We start from the raw sequence: 14,018 nt of genomic DNA, 5'->3' as shown, positions 1-14,018 counted from the left end.
CAAAACTTTTGGCAGATTTGGTCATACTCTCTTTCTTTTTAATCTCCATTTTGACATTTGGCCTCTCTTTGAGGCAACTTGAAGATGAGTATGAGATCATTTTAATTAATATTTTTTAAGAGCAAGTTTCTTGTCTGGGTCTGAACTCTGAATTAATTCTTTCCATTCTTGCTGAGACAACCGTCTGTTTTCACTGGCAGCCTGGTGAGACAGTGAAGCAATCTCCCAGGACTAGCCCCATCAGCCAGCACTGTTCTGACCTTGATAGTCCCATGCACTCAGCACAGCAGGGATCTGCTTCTAAGCTGGGCAATGCTCTCAGCCTTGGGATCTGTCTGCTGACTCGCAGCAGTTGACATAAGGGTTAAAGAAGAAAAACCCGCCAGCCTAAAAGTACCAGCTAGAGAATCCATCTTTGATGTTATTTATATGTCAACAAGGAGGAATGAGACTTCTCTTCTTGTATCTTATAATGGACTTTATGTTAGAGGAAGATTTTATTCTATAGCAAGGACCTGCCTTTCCTTTGACACTCAGCATGTAGTGTTACTGGTAGAGCAGTAGAAGTTGGCTGTTGCTAGGGCCGTTGTTGTTGAGAGCACAGTGCTCAGAAAGGTGCAAAAAAATCAGTGTAATACTGAGAGTGCAAACCTTTGTTTTCCCCTTGCTCTGCTCTGGCACATGCTTGCACTGTGCACACACTAAGCCTGGAGGCTGCAGGAGCAGTCTATGCAACTGCCTGCTGATGCAGAGCTGGGGAGACCCTGGCTTCTCGGCTGGCTCCAGCTGCACGTGGATGCAAAGGAATTTCCTCATCCTCCATCTGCTGTTTAGCAAAGTTCACAAAAACCTGTGTGAGGAAAGCAGAAAATGTCACCATGTCTTCAATTGGGATGAGTTAGTGGAATGACTGCTCTGCAGGAAACAGACAGAAAGGGCAATCCACAGACATCAACTGAATTGAGACGCTGCGTTATCAGCTGAGATCATGAGTTCCTCCTTTATTTTCATAAACTTCCTTGCAACTTCCTTCCTTTGGACGCACTTGCTTGCAAGTAAAATCCTACTTTTTCTTAAGGAGGAAATGTCTTCAGCTAGGTTTGCATGGTTTGCACAGCATGAGTTTGGTTGTGATAGGAAAGAGAGACAGAGTATTTTAGAAGAAGCTGAAAGGCAGCCAGGAATGCCTCTAGCAATCCCACCAAAAACAGCTTACATATGTGGACCCTTTGTTACTTAGGAGAGCAGACAGATGGGGCCAATGGGTGTTTTCAAAACTCCCAATAGACATCCTAGGTTTTGTGTGTCTAATTGCTTCTCACAGTATCTTTGACATAACATGGTCCAAACTTCTTATTTAGAATAAAATGCTATTCTCAGCTCAGTCTCATTCCAAATTGCTGACCTTGCTCAGACTGCTCCTCCTGAAGGAATGGGTTGTGTGAATTCTGTCATATGGGAAATGCTGTCTTACCAGCTTTCACATGGCACTTATTTACACAGGAAATAAGTTACTGATTCATACTGATACACCCTCCTTGATGAGAGGCCTGAGAATCTTGCCTGAGAAAGAGGTGTGAGATAATTCTCTAAACAATTTGGTCCTTCAGTATTTGGATACATCCCCATTATGTTGCCTAATTCTCACCAGACAATGTTCTCACCATGTTTTTACTTTTACTTAATGTTTTACTTTTTACTCACCTGATCTAATGTTGTTTGAGACACAGAATATTCTTCAATATGCAAATTTTCCTTATTGGAGATTATTAATCGAAAAATCTTAGCCAGAGAGGAAGAGCAAATCTGATACTGCAGCATGTTGTAGTGTTTCTCTCTCTGGAAACTCCCTGGGAAGTTGATGCGTATGAATTTCTCAGCAGGAGCAGGATCTGGAGGCAGCCCAGACTTTGGAGCTTTGATTTTCAGAGTGACAATGTAGCCATCTCCAAACCTGGGAAGGACAAGTGGAATTAGGAAATAGGTGAAGAGGTTGTTTCATCATTCAGGAAGGAAATTCGTTTTCTTCAGCTAGGAAAAAAATGGCAGTATCTGAAAGATATTGCATAAGATCCAGCTTTTTAGGAAGCCCTGTATTTGCCTTGCAGAAATGGTATGTAACATAATAGACTTGAAATGAGATCTGGTCAGATTGTCTAATATACAACAGAGCTGCACCCAGAAATAGGTGTGGTTAACCATGGAATTGCTTATATTAAGAGTAGTACATGTCACATGCACTAAATTTTCCCTTTAAAAACCACTATAAAAATGTTGTACTTACTTGTATTTTAGCTCCTGAATTGTGCCTAGGCATTTGAAGGTACCTTGTACCATGATGGCTAAACGAGTACAGAGGGCTTCACATTCTTCCATACTTTCAAAACAGAGAAGAGATATTTGAGATAAAAGCCAACAGATGTACTTCAGCTGCTTTCAGAGTCTGAGTTTGAACTGTTTTTACCTGTGTGAGGTTAGCACCACCGCTCGCCCATCTCTGAGCACACCAACAATAGAGTCCCACAGGAGGCGCCGGGACTGAGGGTCCATCCCGGTAGTTGGTTCATCCTGTAATGGAAATGTTAAGGCAATCAGAGTCAGATAAAACAGGGAAAATCTATTTAGAATCAGGTCATTTTTTGGACCATAGCGTGTGATTGTTTCTCTACAGTAATCTGTGCCTTGAGAAAGCACATAGTCCTTGAGAAGCATAGGAGTGAGTGGGTACCAATGGACTCCTTGGCACAAAGCAGAAAGGAAACAAGACCATGGACTGCAGGTAAGAACACAGTGCTGTCTGTGTGGGGCACAGCTACAGGGAAGGGAGTGCCTTTTCTGGGCAACAGTGAGCTCTCACCAGATCGTCTGACTGCGTAAACATATAGGACATTGTTCAATCCAAGAAATCAGTGAAGTCATTCTGATTTACACTACCTAAGGATTTGATCCTACATAAGTCCACTAACCCAGTAAGTAACAAAAAATGTAAACAAAATTAGGATAGAAAATTTTTCATTGAACATCTTGTCTTAAGAAATTATGAGAAAACATTTTATCTGACTGTTTACTACAGGCAGAATACATGTAAAGGATATTAAATGGTACAAGGAACCAGGCTCCGAATATGTATTAAACCACTTCTTCACAGACTTTACAAAGTAAAAGTGACTGTGTCTAAAAGTCACAGACATACAAATTAAGGTGGTAGAATATAATCTAAATAAAGAATTTCTGTAGTAATTTCATGCTGAATTTTCCTTTAGATATGCAATGATCTAATCACTTATTTTATTTGGCAAGAACTACATTTTAGCATTTGTATAGTTTAGTATAAATTTGTATAAGGCTGAAAAAGGGTAGGCATCTTCCTTTGTTCTGCTGGATAAAGCAGCCAGGTGGATATGTTGGAAGATCATCTTTTACATCGCCGGCTACACTTTGACAAGAAAAGGCAGACTGAAACTAAACAAGAGTTTAAATTCAGATTTTTCTGGACTATAGATTTTATCTCAACACATTCTTTTTTGAAGATCTTTTTTTTGTAATCCCTTGGGGTCCATTAGAAATATAGTTACACATCCCAGACTACATCTGAAATTAATTCAAAATTTCACTGAAATAGCTGTAAGTTGAGGGCAGAAAGGAGCTTTCAATGACTTTGTAGCTCTTTAGCATGTAGTGTTATGAGATGTTATATTGAACTGGCCAGGGCTGTGTTTCCATGACACTTACTAGCAAGACAAGTGGTGGGCAGCCTATCAGGGCAATGGCAGTGGAGAGCTTGCGCTTGTTGCCCCCACTGTAGGTCCCTGCCAGGTGGTCTGCGTACATAGGGAGTCCCAGCTTCTGGATGCCCCATTCAGCAACCTGTGAGAGAAACCATCTGTTTCACACAGCAGTAAATGCAGAACAGACAGGATTGCTGATACATTTCTGGTAGAAACATGACAGTCCCCTGGGTTTTAGCACATTCATTTTGGAACTGGGCCAGGGAAGTACAAAGTATTTATGATGATGATGAGAGGCATCCTAACTAGGTGAGGGAAAGCCATAAAGCAGCCTCAGCTGTAGACTTCTATCTGTGCAAGAATTTAAGTTGTTTTCTTCTGGTATCTTCTTCATGTTTTCTTCCCTATACATACACAACTTTAAAGGCAAGAGCAAAACAGCCACCAGTGCCATTCTGAGCCACAGCAATTGTATCTTTAGCCTTCCACTGTTGGTGCCACAGATTTGCAACTACCATTAATACCTGGGAACCTGCATTTGATAGTGTGGTCATGTTACTCAACTGTCCAAATGACAGGAATCACACCCAGGACTTCAATACACAGAATAATGAGCACACTTTTCTGGCTCTTAGCATGTTAAGAGCACCATTAATCATCACAAATATCACTGTAATTATGAAAAGAAAGAGTACTTTACCCTCTCGATTTCTTCTGCTGGAACCCCCCGCAAGCGTGCATATAAATACAGGTGTTCTCGTCCTGTGAGCAGGTCATCAATGGCATCAAACTGAGGGCAGTATCCCATGTTTTGATGGACATCAGAAATGTGGGTCAATATACTGGAGAAACAAAGAAAAGAGTTGTAGTTCTGTAATACTAGCTCTAAGCGAAGAAAACTTTGAATAAAATCCTTATTTTCTGGGGCAACAACTCTTGTAAGAGGAGAATTAATTCTTCCTGATAAAACATGCTACGAAAATATCTGTCTGTTCATAAGAGCAAGGAGTATATTGTTGTCTCAAGTCAGCTCAGTCCTGGTTAAGAGTGTAAGCCTGTTTTCCCTTACCCAATTTTTTGTTAAAGTATAGACTAACTTAACGAGAAGTTCTTTAAACAGCCTCTTAGGTTTATTTATTTATTTTTAAAACAGTGTTTATATCTAGAAAAAAAAGAAGCAGTTATTTCAGCTCAAAAAATGGTCACTAGCAACAGACAGGCAGGACACAAGGCTAACATGTCAATGGTAGTAGGAAAAGTACAAGATCACAGAATGGGTGTGGTTGGATGGGGGCTCTGGAGGTTATCTTGTCCACTGACCCTGCCTGGGCAGAGTCACCTAAAACAGGCTGAGCAGGACCATGTCCTGGCAACAAAAGAGTTATTATTCAAATCACATCAATGGACAAAGAATCAAATCCCAACTACACCTAACAAGCCAAGGCACACAACCTGGAAGTAAACCAAAATAAGTGCATACCAGATCACACTGTAATAACTCATGACATTATGCCAGCACTGTGTAAACAAAGATGTTGGAAACAGCCAGAGAAAAATCCCAAAACTCAGATCAAAGTACCCTGTTGGATGGATTATCTTATGTTTGGGAGCTCTTGCCACTAGATATGATTGCCTTGTCCCACTGTTAGCATTACTACAACTTACCCACAGATTTTGCAAGTGTTAAAGGTATCAAATGCAATTGTATGTTACTTGTGATCTCAGTGCCATGGAGCTGCTGGATCACTGAGAGTGTGATCTGGACAGTTCTATGCTGGTAAATGGAGTGTCACAGGGTTTTTTTTAAGGTACTTACCTACTGCCAGCCACTATAGCATCTCCAGATGTTACATCAGTATCTCCAGTCAGCATTTTGAATGTTGTTGTTTTGCCAGCACCATTCACTCCCAAAAGGCCAAAGCACTAAAATGCAAAATTTATCATATTCTTTAATATTTCCAACTTGTAAATCAGTGGGGGCATAAAATCTGAACTGACCCATGGAATGTAATCCAGTGTTATTGAACAACCTACCTCTCCGGGACGGATGCCAACACAGAGTCTGTCCACTGCAGGCTTGCGTCGACCTGCATAAATCTATATTGATAGGGGAAGGAAAAAAAAAGGAAAGTTCCTATTTCAAGACATCTACAGAAATTAAAATCATCAGAATTTTTAGTTTAGTTTAATGCTATTGGGATGAGGCAACTTTAGAACTGAGACATGAGTAAATTTTTTTTTCACTCTTCTCAAAATATTACCTTGGTCAGTTCTTGTAATTGTAAGATATCTGTTTTGTTTCCTCTATTCATAATTCTTTTTCTTTCTTCTGCAACATCCTCATCTTCATTAATAATAGGTGACATGGCAGTCTCAGCAAACCTAGAAAAACCCAAGATACTGGGTTGTCCTGGGTTCAGTTAGAATAAAAGTGTAAAACAATGGCTAATCTGCTGCCAAAAATGTGACTGGTGGAAGCAGTGGGGTTTAAACTTCACAATTGGCTGGAGTACTCCTGCTGTTGGGAGAAGCCCTGACCTTTAAAGTTAATCTCTAGATACTAAAAAGGAGGAAATGGCCTGCTCAAAAGAACATGCCTTGTCAATCACTGATATGAGAATAACCTGCCCCTTAACCACAGCTTTCACTATTTGGCTACTCTTAATAGCTAGTGATGGTCCTTAGAAGTAGAAGTTTTGAGTAGATCTCTCAACAAGGCAGTATTTTTATAACTGCACCAATTAGTACTCTTGTTGGCAATCCTGAACAGAAGTGAATGACCCACTCACAGTTGGTAGGTAGCTCTTTTCATCAAGGGAGAGGCACATTTGTAAAGCAGAGAGGGGAAGTTCACACAGTGTCCAGGATACAGCTGTCCTGTGCCACAGACTAGAATCACTGTCTTGGGATGCCAGGCTAGTAGCTCATAGTACTAGCTAATACCTAGCCTGACTGAGAACACTACAAACTTTCCAGGTAATTTTATAATCTCACTACTACAGTGCTGTCTTCAATAAAAAAATTACATTTAAATCTTAATTCAAGAAAACTAATTTCTTTAATAAAATAATCTTAAATCCTCTTGAGATAATGCAGATTTGTAAATGCTTTCTTGGATCAGCATAGCAATAAATTAAGATAAGATTGGGTAAGTAAATAGAGAACAAAAAAAATCCACAAATTTAGAGAAAAATTAAGAACAAAAAGAAGAAAAGAGGAACATAGAGAATAACAAAGATAGTAATCTTTTTAATAGGGAACATTAATAGAACTTTTAGACATACCATCTTGTGGAGAACAAACGGTGCTGCATAAGGAGATTCAGAAAGAAGAACACAACTCCTTGAAGAGCCATGGCAACCAGGTTCTTTCCAACAAAGTCCCACTGAAAGGGATCAGAAATATGCTCCTCACCTTTGGAGGAAGAGCACCAGAAAGGAATGTGAAATACTGCTGAAAAACCCCACTACTCCTCAGAACAAAAAGCATAATTATAGTGAATTACTGTACTTTATTTGCTCATGATCAGGCAATAGTTTTAATTTTCCAGTCTTATAAAAAGTCTTAACAAAATGCCTTCCAAGTTCAGCTGCTGCATGGGAGTAAAAATAATCTCTCTGAATACACACTAATTTGGATATCATTAGACAAAACTTGCATGAATTATGTGAAAAGACACACATTGGCTGAATTAAAACAGATGAGTTCTGTTGTAGGACTATTCTTTTACTAAGTTGTCTGATATCAAAGACAAACATATCCCAAGAGAATGCGTTTGAAGAACAGTCACTTTAAACATTAGCTGAGGTATTCAAATGAAATGAAAAAATAAATCCTCCTGTAGTGATTTAGGGTCTTCCAATCAGAGGATAAAAAGACACCAGAGTCTGACACTGAACAAATGGATTCATTTCCAATGCAGACTACTGGTCGGGCCACAGAGTTCTGGCAGCACTATCAGAAGCTGTGATTCCTTCAGAGAAGGTGAACTTTCATACTTCTCATCCATCTGATGAAGGAAAAGGTGAAGAATCTACTACTTTTCTGAGTTAATCCTTCCAAACATCTCATCCAAGGTCAGGACATGCGACACTGCCACAACTTTTTCTTATTGGCTTTACTTACCAAACCTTGCATATACTTCAGTCACAGCTTGGTTCATGGCCAAGTCGATGAGTCCACGGCCCAAACAAAAATGTGGGAGGACAAGCAGTACATTTTTCAATGTTTTATTAAACTTCAGCAAAGACTGTAAGAAACAGAAATAACATAAGCTGTTTAAACCAGACCTGTTTAAGAAAACATAGCAATATAATTGAAAAGTTCTTTGTCATGTCAGAGAAACTGGATGTTCTGTTTTCTTAAAAGAGAGAAAACAGACTGTTTAAAATAATAAATTCAACTAATATCTCTAATATTTGCCTGTTATGGTATTTGGTTGATTTCTCCCAGTCCTTAACTCATGAAGCCTTCATTACATTTCTCTCCCCTGTCCAGCTGTGGAGAGGAGTGAGACAGAGGCTTTGGAGGTGCCTGGCATCCAGCAAAATTACAAAACATTACTTACCGGATTATTTTCAAATAATTCCAGGATAAATGTAATGGCACTGCTGTTGATTCCCACAAAGAGATTAATACAGGACAATGCAACATAAGCAGTGCTGGGGATACTGAAGAAAGAAGAAGCAGGGTACATCATGGGAATTACTGCCCATCTGCATACCAGAAACAGAAAAAAACTATGATAAATCCTCAGTATTCTCATGTGAGTTGGCCGAAAGAAAACACAAAGTTAGGCTTTCTTCCCATCCCAAGTATAACAAAATGGTGTAACCAACTCCCAACCCACCACAGTATTTTCTCCCTGGTTACTACATAAGATTTTTTTCTGCTTAGTCATTTTTTGCTATTAAAATGCAGGGCGTAAGACACTGCTGAAATTGAGAAAACTTAATGCTAGCAAACCCAGGTATCTTTGCACATTTAAGTGAATTGTGCATCAAGAAGAAACAAAGAAATGTTGAATGCTGAAAGACTGTGAATGCAGCAAATGAACAACCACTAAATTCCTACACAAAGTACAAGGAAGAAATCAGCAAACTGAACAAATATATTTTCCTGTAGAGGTCACATCTGATGCTTAAAAATGCAAGGCAAGCAGTGACAAAACAATCTCTTTTGCAGCATGTAGCCAGACAGAGTATGTAAATATCCCATAGAAGAATCTAGTTTTAACCTGTCTTGGATCCACCCAGTTCTATTCTTCAAAGCTGAGTTCCACTAAGTCCCGAGCTCAGCAACATGAAATCATTTCCATGTGAAATACAGGGCCCACCTGCAGCAATAACCTTGAGCACTCACCCATAGAGGAGCAGCAAGGCAACGAGCACAGGGAGATTGGTTGGGGAGGTGTACGCTTTCTTCTTGAATCCAGCAAATATAGCCACAACCATCCCAGCACTCAGTGAATAATTCACCTGCCACAGCACAGGGGGAAGACCAATGTATGAGTCCTGAGAAGGGCTGCAAACATATCCAGATCCTACACATCATTCCAAAAGGAATTTATATTGAGGAACATCAGAATTTGAGTTAGACTAGTCACACTGAATTTTTTGGATCAACAGGTCCCTGGAAATGCGGGGCCTTAGTACTAAACATATTCCTAAGACATCCCTTATCAGACTGATCATCAAAAATAGAACATATATTGTTGTTTCTTAGATTATGATTTGTGAATCCATTATTTCATAGTCTGGCTGCCAGGCTTCCCCAAAAAAGTGGCCATGCAAGGGAAGTACAGTTTCTAGTGATGCAAACAAAGGCTGTGTAACCCTAATGGCAGAGCTAGTCACTTGAGCCACATTCCTGAGAAGAGGCCGAAGTGAGTATGCTTGCCCACTGCTCCCTTCCTCTGCTCAGTACTAGCAGCACTACTCTACTGCAATGCATGGAATTCCCCATGCAGAATGGAAGGCAGCATTTCCCTGAACTGCTAACACCACTTCATGCCTTTGCATTATGCTGTCAAGGGCAATGGCCAAGCAGAATTCCTGTCAAGGGAGCTGCTGTGAACAGCAGGGAACAAGAACTTGGACCTGCTTCTTTCCCTCGTTTACTAAAATAATGCTTTGTTTTATCTTCTCCTGGGAGAGCACCTTCCAAATCCTGAAGAGTTCTGGGCTTTTCAATTATTGATTTTCTTTTAAATTTTTTCAATTCCATGTTCATGCCTTTCTTACTGCATAATTCCTTGGCCACTTTCTTGCTTGTGAAGGCATGGCCAGAGAACCAGCCCTTGTTGTGCCAAAGAATTTTCTCTTTTATGAGAAAGTGGCTGGAGGGAAGCTGAGCCCTGTCTAAGTCTGCACCTATGGTATAAATATTTTTGGAATCACACTGACTATGATACAGTGACCTAAATGAATATGTCATTTTAGACACACTAGATTATTTAGTCAGGCCTCTAGATACTGTTCCAGCAGGCTGTTAATCTTTCCCACTTAGGTTTCTTGAACATCTTAAAATATGTTTTGGGTCTTCTAGAGGACAGGACTGACCAGGCAATGAGGCTTTTCCCTGCTGTAGTAAGTTGTACTTCATTATATATATTCAATTGTAAGGGCTAGAAATCTTAGGACTATAAAAAATACAGCTCCATTAGGTGACTGAGTTGTCCACCTGAATTAATTTCTACATCTGTAATTAGTTCAGAGGCTAGATCCTTAGCATGGTCTCTGAAAAACACTTCAAAGAAATGAATGCTTTGCAATGCTTAGAATCACCTTCGCTTGATTCACTGATTTGCCCTCAGCTCATGTACACCCAGGGTAATCAGAGGCTGTCAGTCAGACCAGCAGTTACTTACTATGTCCCACATGAAGTTAGTTAGCCAGTAGGTAACAGGGCTCACACCACTGACAAACTGGAGATGTTTGGCTTTTGTTACACGTTCTTGGATCAGGTATAGAACAAAACTGGCTGGTATAAAGGACATGGCAAAAATCACACAGATGGCAACAACAGCATCCACTGAAGTGGTCAGTCTACAACAGAGCACAAGAAGGGAGTGTGAGCAAGGGAATGGATGCAATGCAACACTATATTAACATTTGGGGACTCTGGAGGGTGCTTTAAGATCTAGAAGTAGCAAGGCTGTTTTTTAAGTAGAAGACTTCTGCAGTTTCAAAAAGTGCTATTGTATTTTTCCAAGATGTTTTGAGGACTGTAGCTAACAAATATGGCACCACTCCCTGATCTTTTACTTGCTTTATATATCTCAGTTTGATAGCCTTTCCTGTGTGGGACATCTCAAACTAGACATTTAGGCACAATAGCCAAAGTGCTCTGGAAGCAGAGAAAAGAGAAACTTAAAAAGGCAAGTTGGAGACAGTGAGATGAAGCACAGATTTTGCCTTTGTACTATAATGCAAAGTTTTCGGTTTCATTGAATTATGAACTTAATAGGAGAGTGGAAAATCTTGTCTTTTTAGGGATGTCTTTTTCAAGAAATTATGACTTTCAGATTTGGGAATACACCAACCCTACTACATGCCATTGAAAAATCTACCTGCATGCTGTCCTGGGCACCAAGAGAGTGGGCTGTTAACTACTTGACCTATAGTCAATTATGGACAAGTTCTCATTCCATTTTTTATTACATGTTTTATTTCAGAAGTAAATGTATTGGATTTGGAGCATGAACAAAAATTTCAGGATCTTCATGCTTAGGAATCAATCGAAACATGCAATAATGTATATCCAATGGTCATAGCTCCTGTGTGGGATGGGAATGAAATCTCATGTGAATGTAACAAGACATGAATAGATTCTTGCTTAGAATAAAAATTCAGGGAAGGGCCACCCATTCTGTCAATTGAACTTTCTCCTCAGTGTGAGCATGCTGGAAGTTGCAAGTTGCCAGGAGAGGGGGGGTAAAAGCCAGAAGCAGAGCACAAGCAGACTTACACAGTGACTTCAGAGAGCTGCTCCTTGGTGAGGTTCAGAGGATGGTTTATAGCAGTGATCCCATGTTCCTCAGGGTCTTGGCCAGTCCTCAGGTTAGCTCTGAGGATTGCATTATTGGCTACATTGAGGAAACTAACCATAGCATGCCAGCCTTTATTGTTAAACCACACCTAAAAGAGCCAGAAATCACAGATTAATTTGTCAGTTACTGTCTTCACTGAGCTACAGGAGAAAATTTGGCTGCCTTCTGTCTGCTTTGGTGGGCATTGTTAGCAAGGGTGAATCCAGCGTCAGGAATACATAGTTCCTAGGCACAGTCCTACAGGAGGAGCTCACATACTATGCTTTTAAAAGCATTGGACAACTACTGTCAGGGGATTTTATAGAAGCACACTTTAAGATTTAGTGTACTACTCAAAGTATTTAGGACAGCAAGCAGTACTACGAACATGATTTTAAAGAATCTCACATATGAAATATTATGAATAAGAATTACCTACAGTATGGGATATAGCATTAATACCATTTCTAAAGTATAGCATTTCAACTCTTCTTGCATCTGGGAATGCCACCAGCAATATTCTCATAATTTGAAGTCTATGTCAAGAAAGACTGTGAGACAGCAGACTAATTCCAGCAAATACCTTAATATTATCTTCTGTTTCCATGTATTTAAGGAAATTAGGGATTTCTTTAGCAGCAGCCAGTGAAGCTTGTCCCTAAAACAAAATGAAAAAGCTAAATGCTGCAGTAACCATGCTTTAATAAGGGGACAAAAACCAACCAAACAAAATTAAAAGTCTTGCTTACTCCTGTCACATTCATCATTCGGCCAAGATCACTTAAAAAATTGACAATTTGATCTCCAGAAACATGAAGGACTGGAAGCCTTCCTCCTATAGAGATTCCTCCATATCTAGTATAGAGAAACATATAATCAATAATTCATACTACATACCCATAACTGTATGTTAATGGAAAAAAAACCCACTTAAAAAAGACCCCCACATAATGAAAGTTTAATTTCTTTACATCAAATATTTAATGTATAACAATTTCTACTATTTTTTTAACAATTTGTATTAGGTCTTTTTAGGGCTTACAAATAATAGAAGCTCTGTAAGTTTCTGAGAGGCTGATGCCAGGATCCTAAGAAAATTATTTAGAGAGAAGATTTGGAGAAAACAAAACAGTGATTTCTACAAAACAAAATCTTTACATCAAGGTAATTGCTATGTAATGGTTTAGACAGCATGGAGGACTAAGGACAGCACAGACCTCAGCTGAAATTTCAGGTGTTCTGAGAGGAGCAGATATTTACCAATGCCAGTACCAGCCAGTACATAATGATAAATACTACTGCACAAGAGGAACTGAAGTCTAATCCCATAGAAAGCAATGCTTGCACATGAAGAAGACATTCTGTGAAGAAGAGCAGTCATCCACCTGCTATCTTTGAAGTGAAATCCTACCACTGGTGAAAAATGAAATAAGTATGTGCTTCAGGCTAACCAGTTTCTTTCAAAGCTTTGTAACTGCAGAGTAGATATCACACACCGGGGTTAGCTGCTGTCTCTACCTAAAGAAGAGAACTAGTGGAATCTGGTTTCTAACTTCTGCTCATGTACAGAGCAGGCAGTTGTGGTTGTTACTCCTGTATTTGATAGGCTGGTGTCTAGGTTTCATCCCAATCAGGTCCTTTCTTTGGAGGGTTTATATTTTTTCTATGGCACTAACAGAGCTGTGTCACAGCAGCAGCAGAGTATACTGTATTATTGTGTCGAACCTTTTCACCGCATGGTGCCCATTGGTTTGACTCCTGTAGGTAATAAAGCTCTGATAGCTCCATTGTGAGCCTCTTGCCTTCATCTCCTGCAGGGAAACCCTTCCTGATCCCCAGCCTATTTCCCACTGAAGCCATGTCTTTATTTTACAATTTCTGCCACAATTCTCCTTGTCCATTTACAGAAACATTGTGAGGCTCCCTGGTTAAACAGAAATACATTGTTCCTTTATTTACTACCTTAATCTGTGAATTGTTTTCTTACCTCTGCTCATTGACCCAGTATTTACTCTTCAAGCTGAAATAGACAAAGAGAAACCCCTCTCAATGCACAGAACCAAAGTCAATGATATGTTAGGCTTAATTAAAAATTAAAGTTGAATTCCTGTACTTTGCAGACCTCCAGTCTGCTGGTTATTACTTTGAGTTGTGGTGTTGGCAGGACTTTTGGTATTCCTTGCAGTGTGTTTTTGGCTATTTGTTTTCTGACATGATTCATCTTCAACTCATACAGAGATAAGAAGGATTCCCAAAGTGAC

At 39.6% G+C, this 14,018-nt stretch overlaps 1 protein-coding gene across 1 annotated transcript in view; it reads right to left on the bottom strand.

The window, feature by feature from the left end:
- Positions 1-231: 231 nt before the first annotated feature.
- The window catches only part of ABCA4 (ATP binding cassette subfamily A member 4), a 61,620-nt gene continuing 47,833 nt past the window's right edge, over positions 232-14,018 (bottom strand). Inside the window, exons 32-49 of the mRNA XM_071436252.1 lie at positions 13,745-13,777; positions 12,507-12,612; positions 12,341-12,415; positions 11,697-11,866; positions 10,597-10,774; positions 9,090-9,205; positions 8,296-8,443; positions 7,854-7,977; positions 7,013-7,142; positions 5,990-6,110; positions 5,763-5,825; positions 5,545-5,651; positions 4,429-4,570; positions 3,733-3,867; positions 2,465-2,568; positions 2,285-2,377; positions 1,705-1,954; positions 232-850 (exon numbers count right to left, since the gene is read on the bottom strand). Coding sequence (XP_071292353.1) covers positions 728-850; positions 1,705-1,954; positions 2,285-2,377; positions 2,465-2,568; positions 3,733-3,867; positions 4,429-4,570; positions 5,545-5,651; positions 5,763-5,825; positions 5,990-6,110; positions 7,013-7,142; positions 7,854-7,977; positions 8,296-8,443; positions 9,090-9,205; positions 10,597-10,774; positions 11,697-11,866; positions 12,341-12,415; positions 12,507-12,612; positions 13,745-13,777 — 2,218 coding nt within the window. The 3' untranslated portion in view covers positions 232-727. The remainder of the gene's footprint in view (positions 851-1,704; positions 1,955-2,284; positions 2,378-2,464; positions 2,569-3,732; positions 3,868-4,428; positions 4,571-5,544; positions 5,652-5,762; positions 5,826-5,989; positions 6,111-7,012; positions 7,143-7,853; positions 7,978-8,295; positions 8,444-9,089; positions 9,206-10,596; positions 10,775-11,696; positions 11,867-12,340; positions 12,416-12,506; positions 12,613-13,744; positions 13,778-14,018) is intronic.

The sequence above is a fragment of the Agelaius tricolor genome, unplaced genomic scaffold (assembly GCF_023055355.1).
Source record: "Agelaius tricolor isolate 1412-34295 unplaced genomic scaffold, bAgeTri1.0.p SCAF_11, whole genome shotgun sequence".
In the NCBI taxonomy this organism is placed as follows: Eukaryota; Metazoa; Chordata; class Aves; order Passeriformes; family Icteridae; genus Agelaius; species Agelaius tricolor.
Note: the sequence above shows the minus strand (reverse complement) of the source record. Positions and strands in the feature narration are given on the sequence as shown.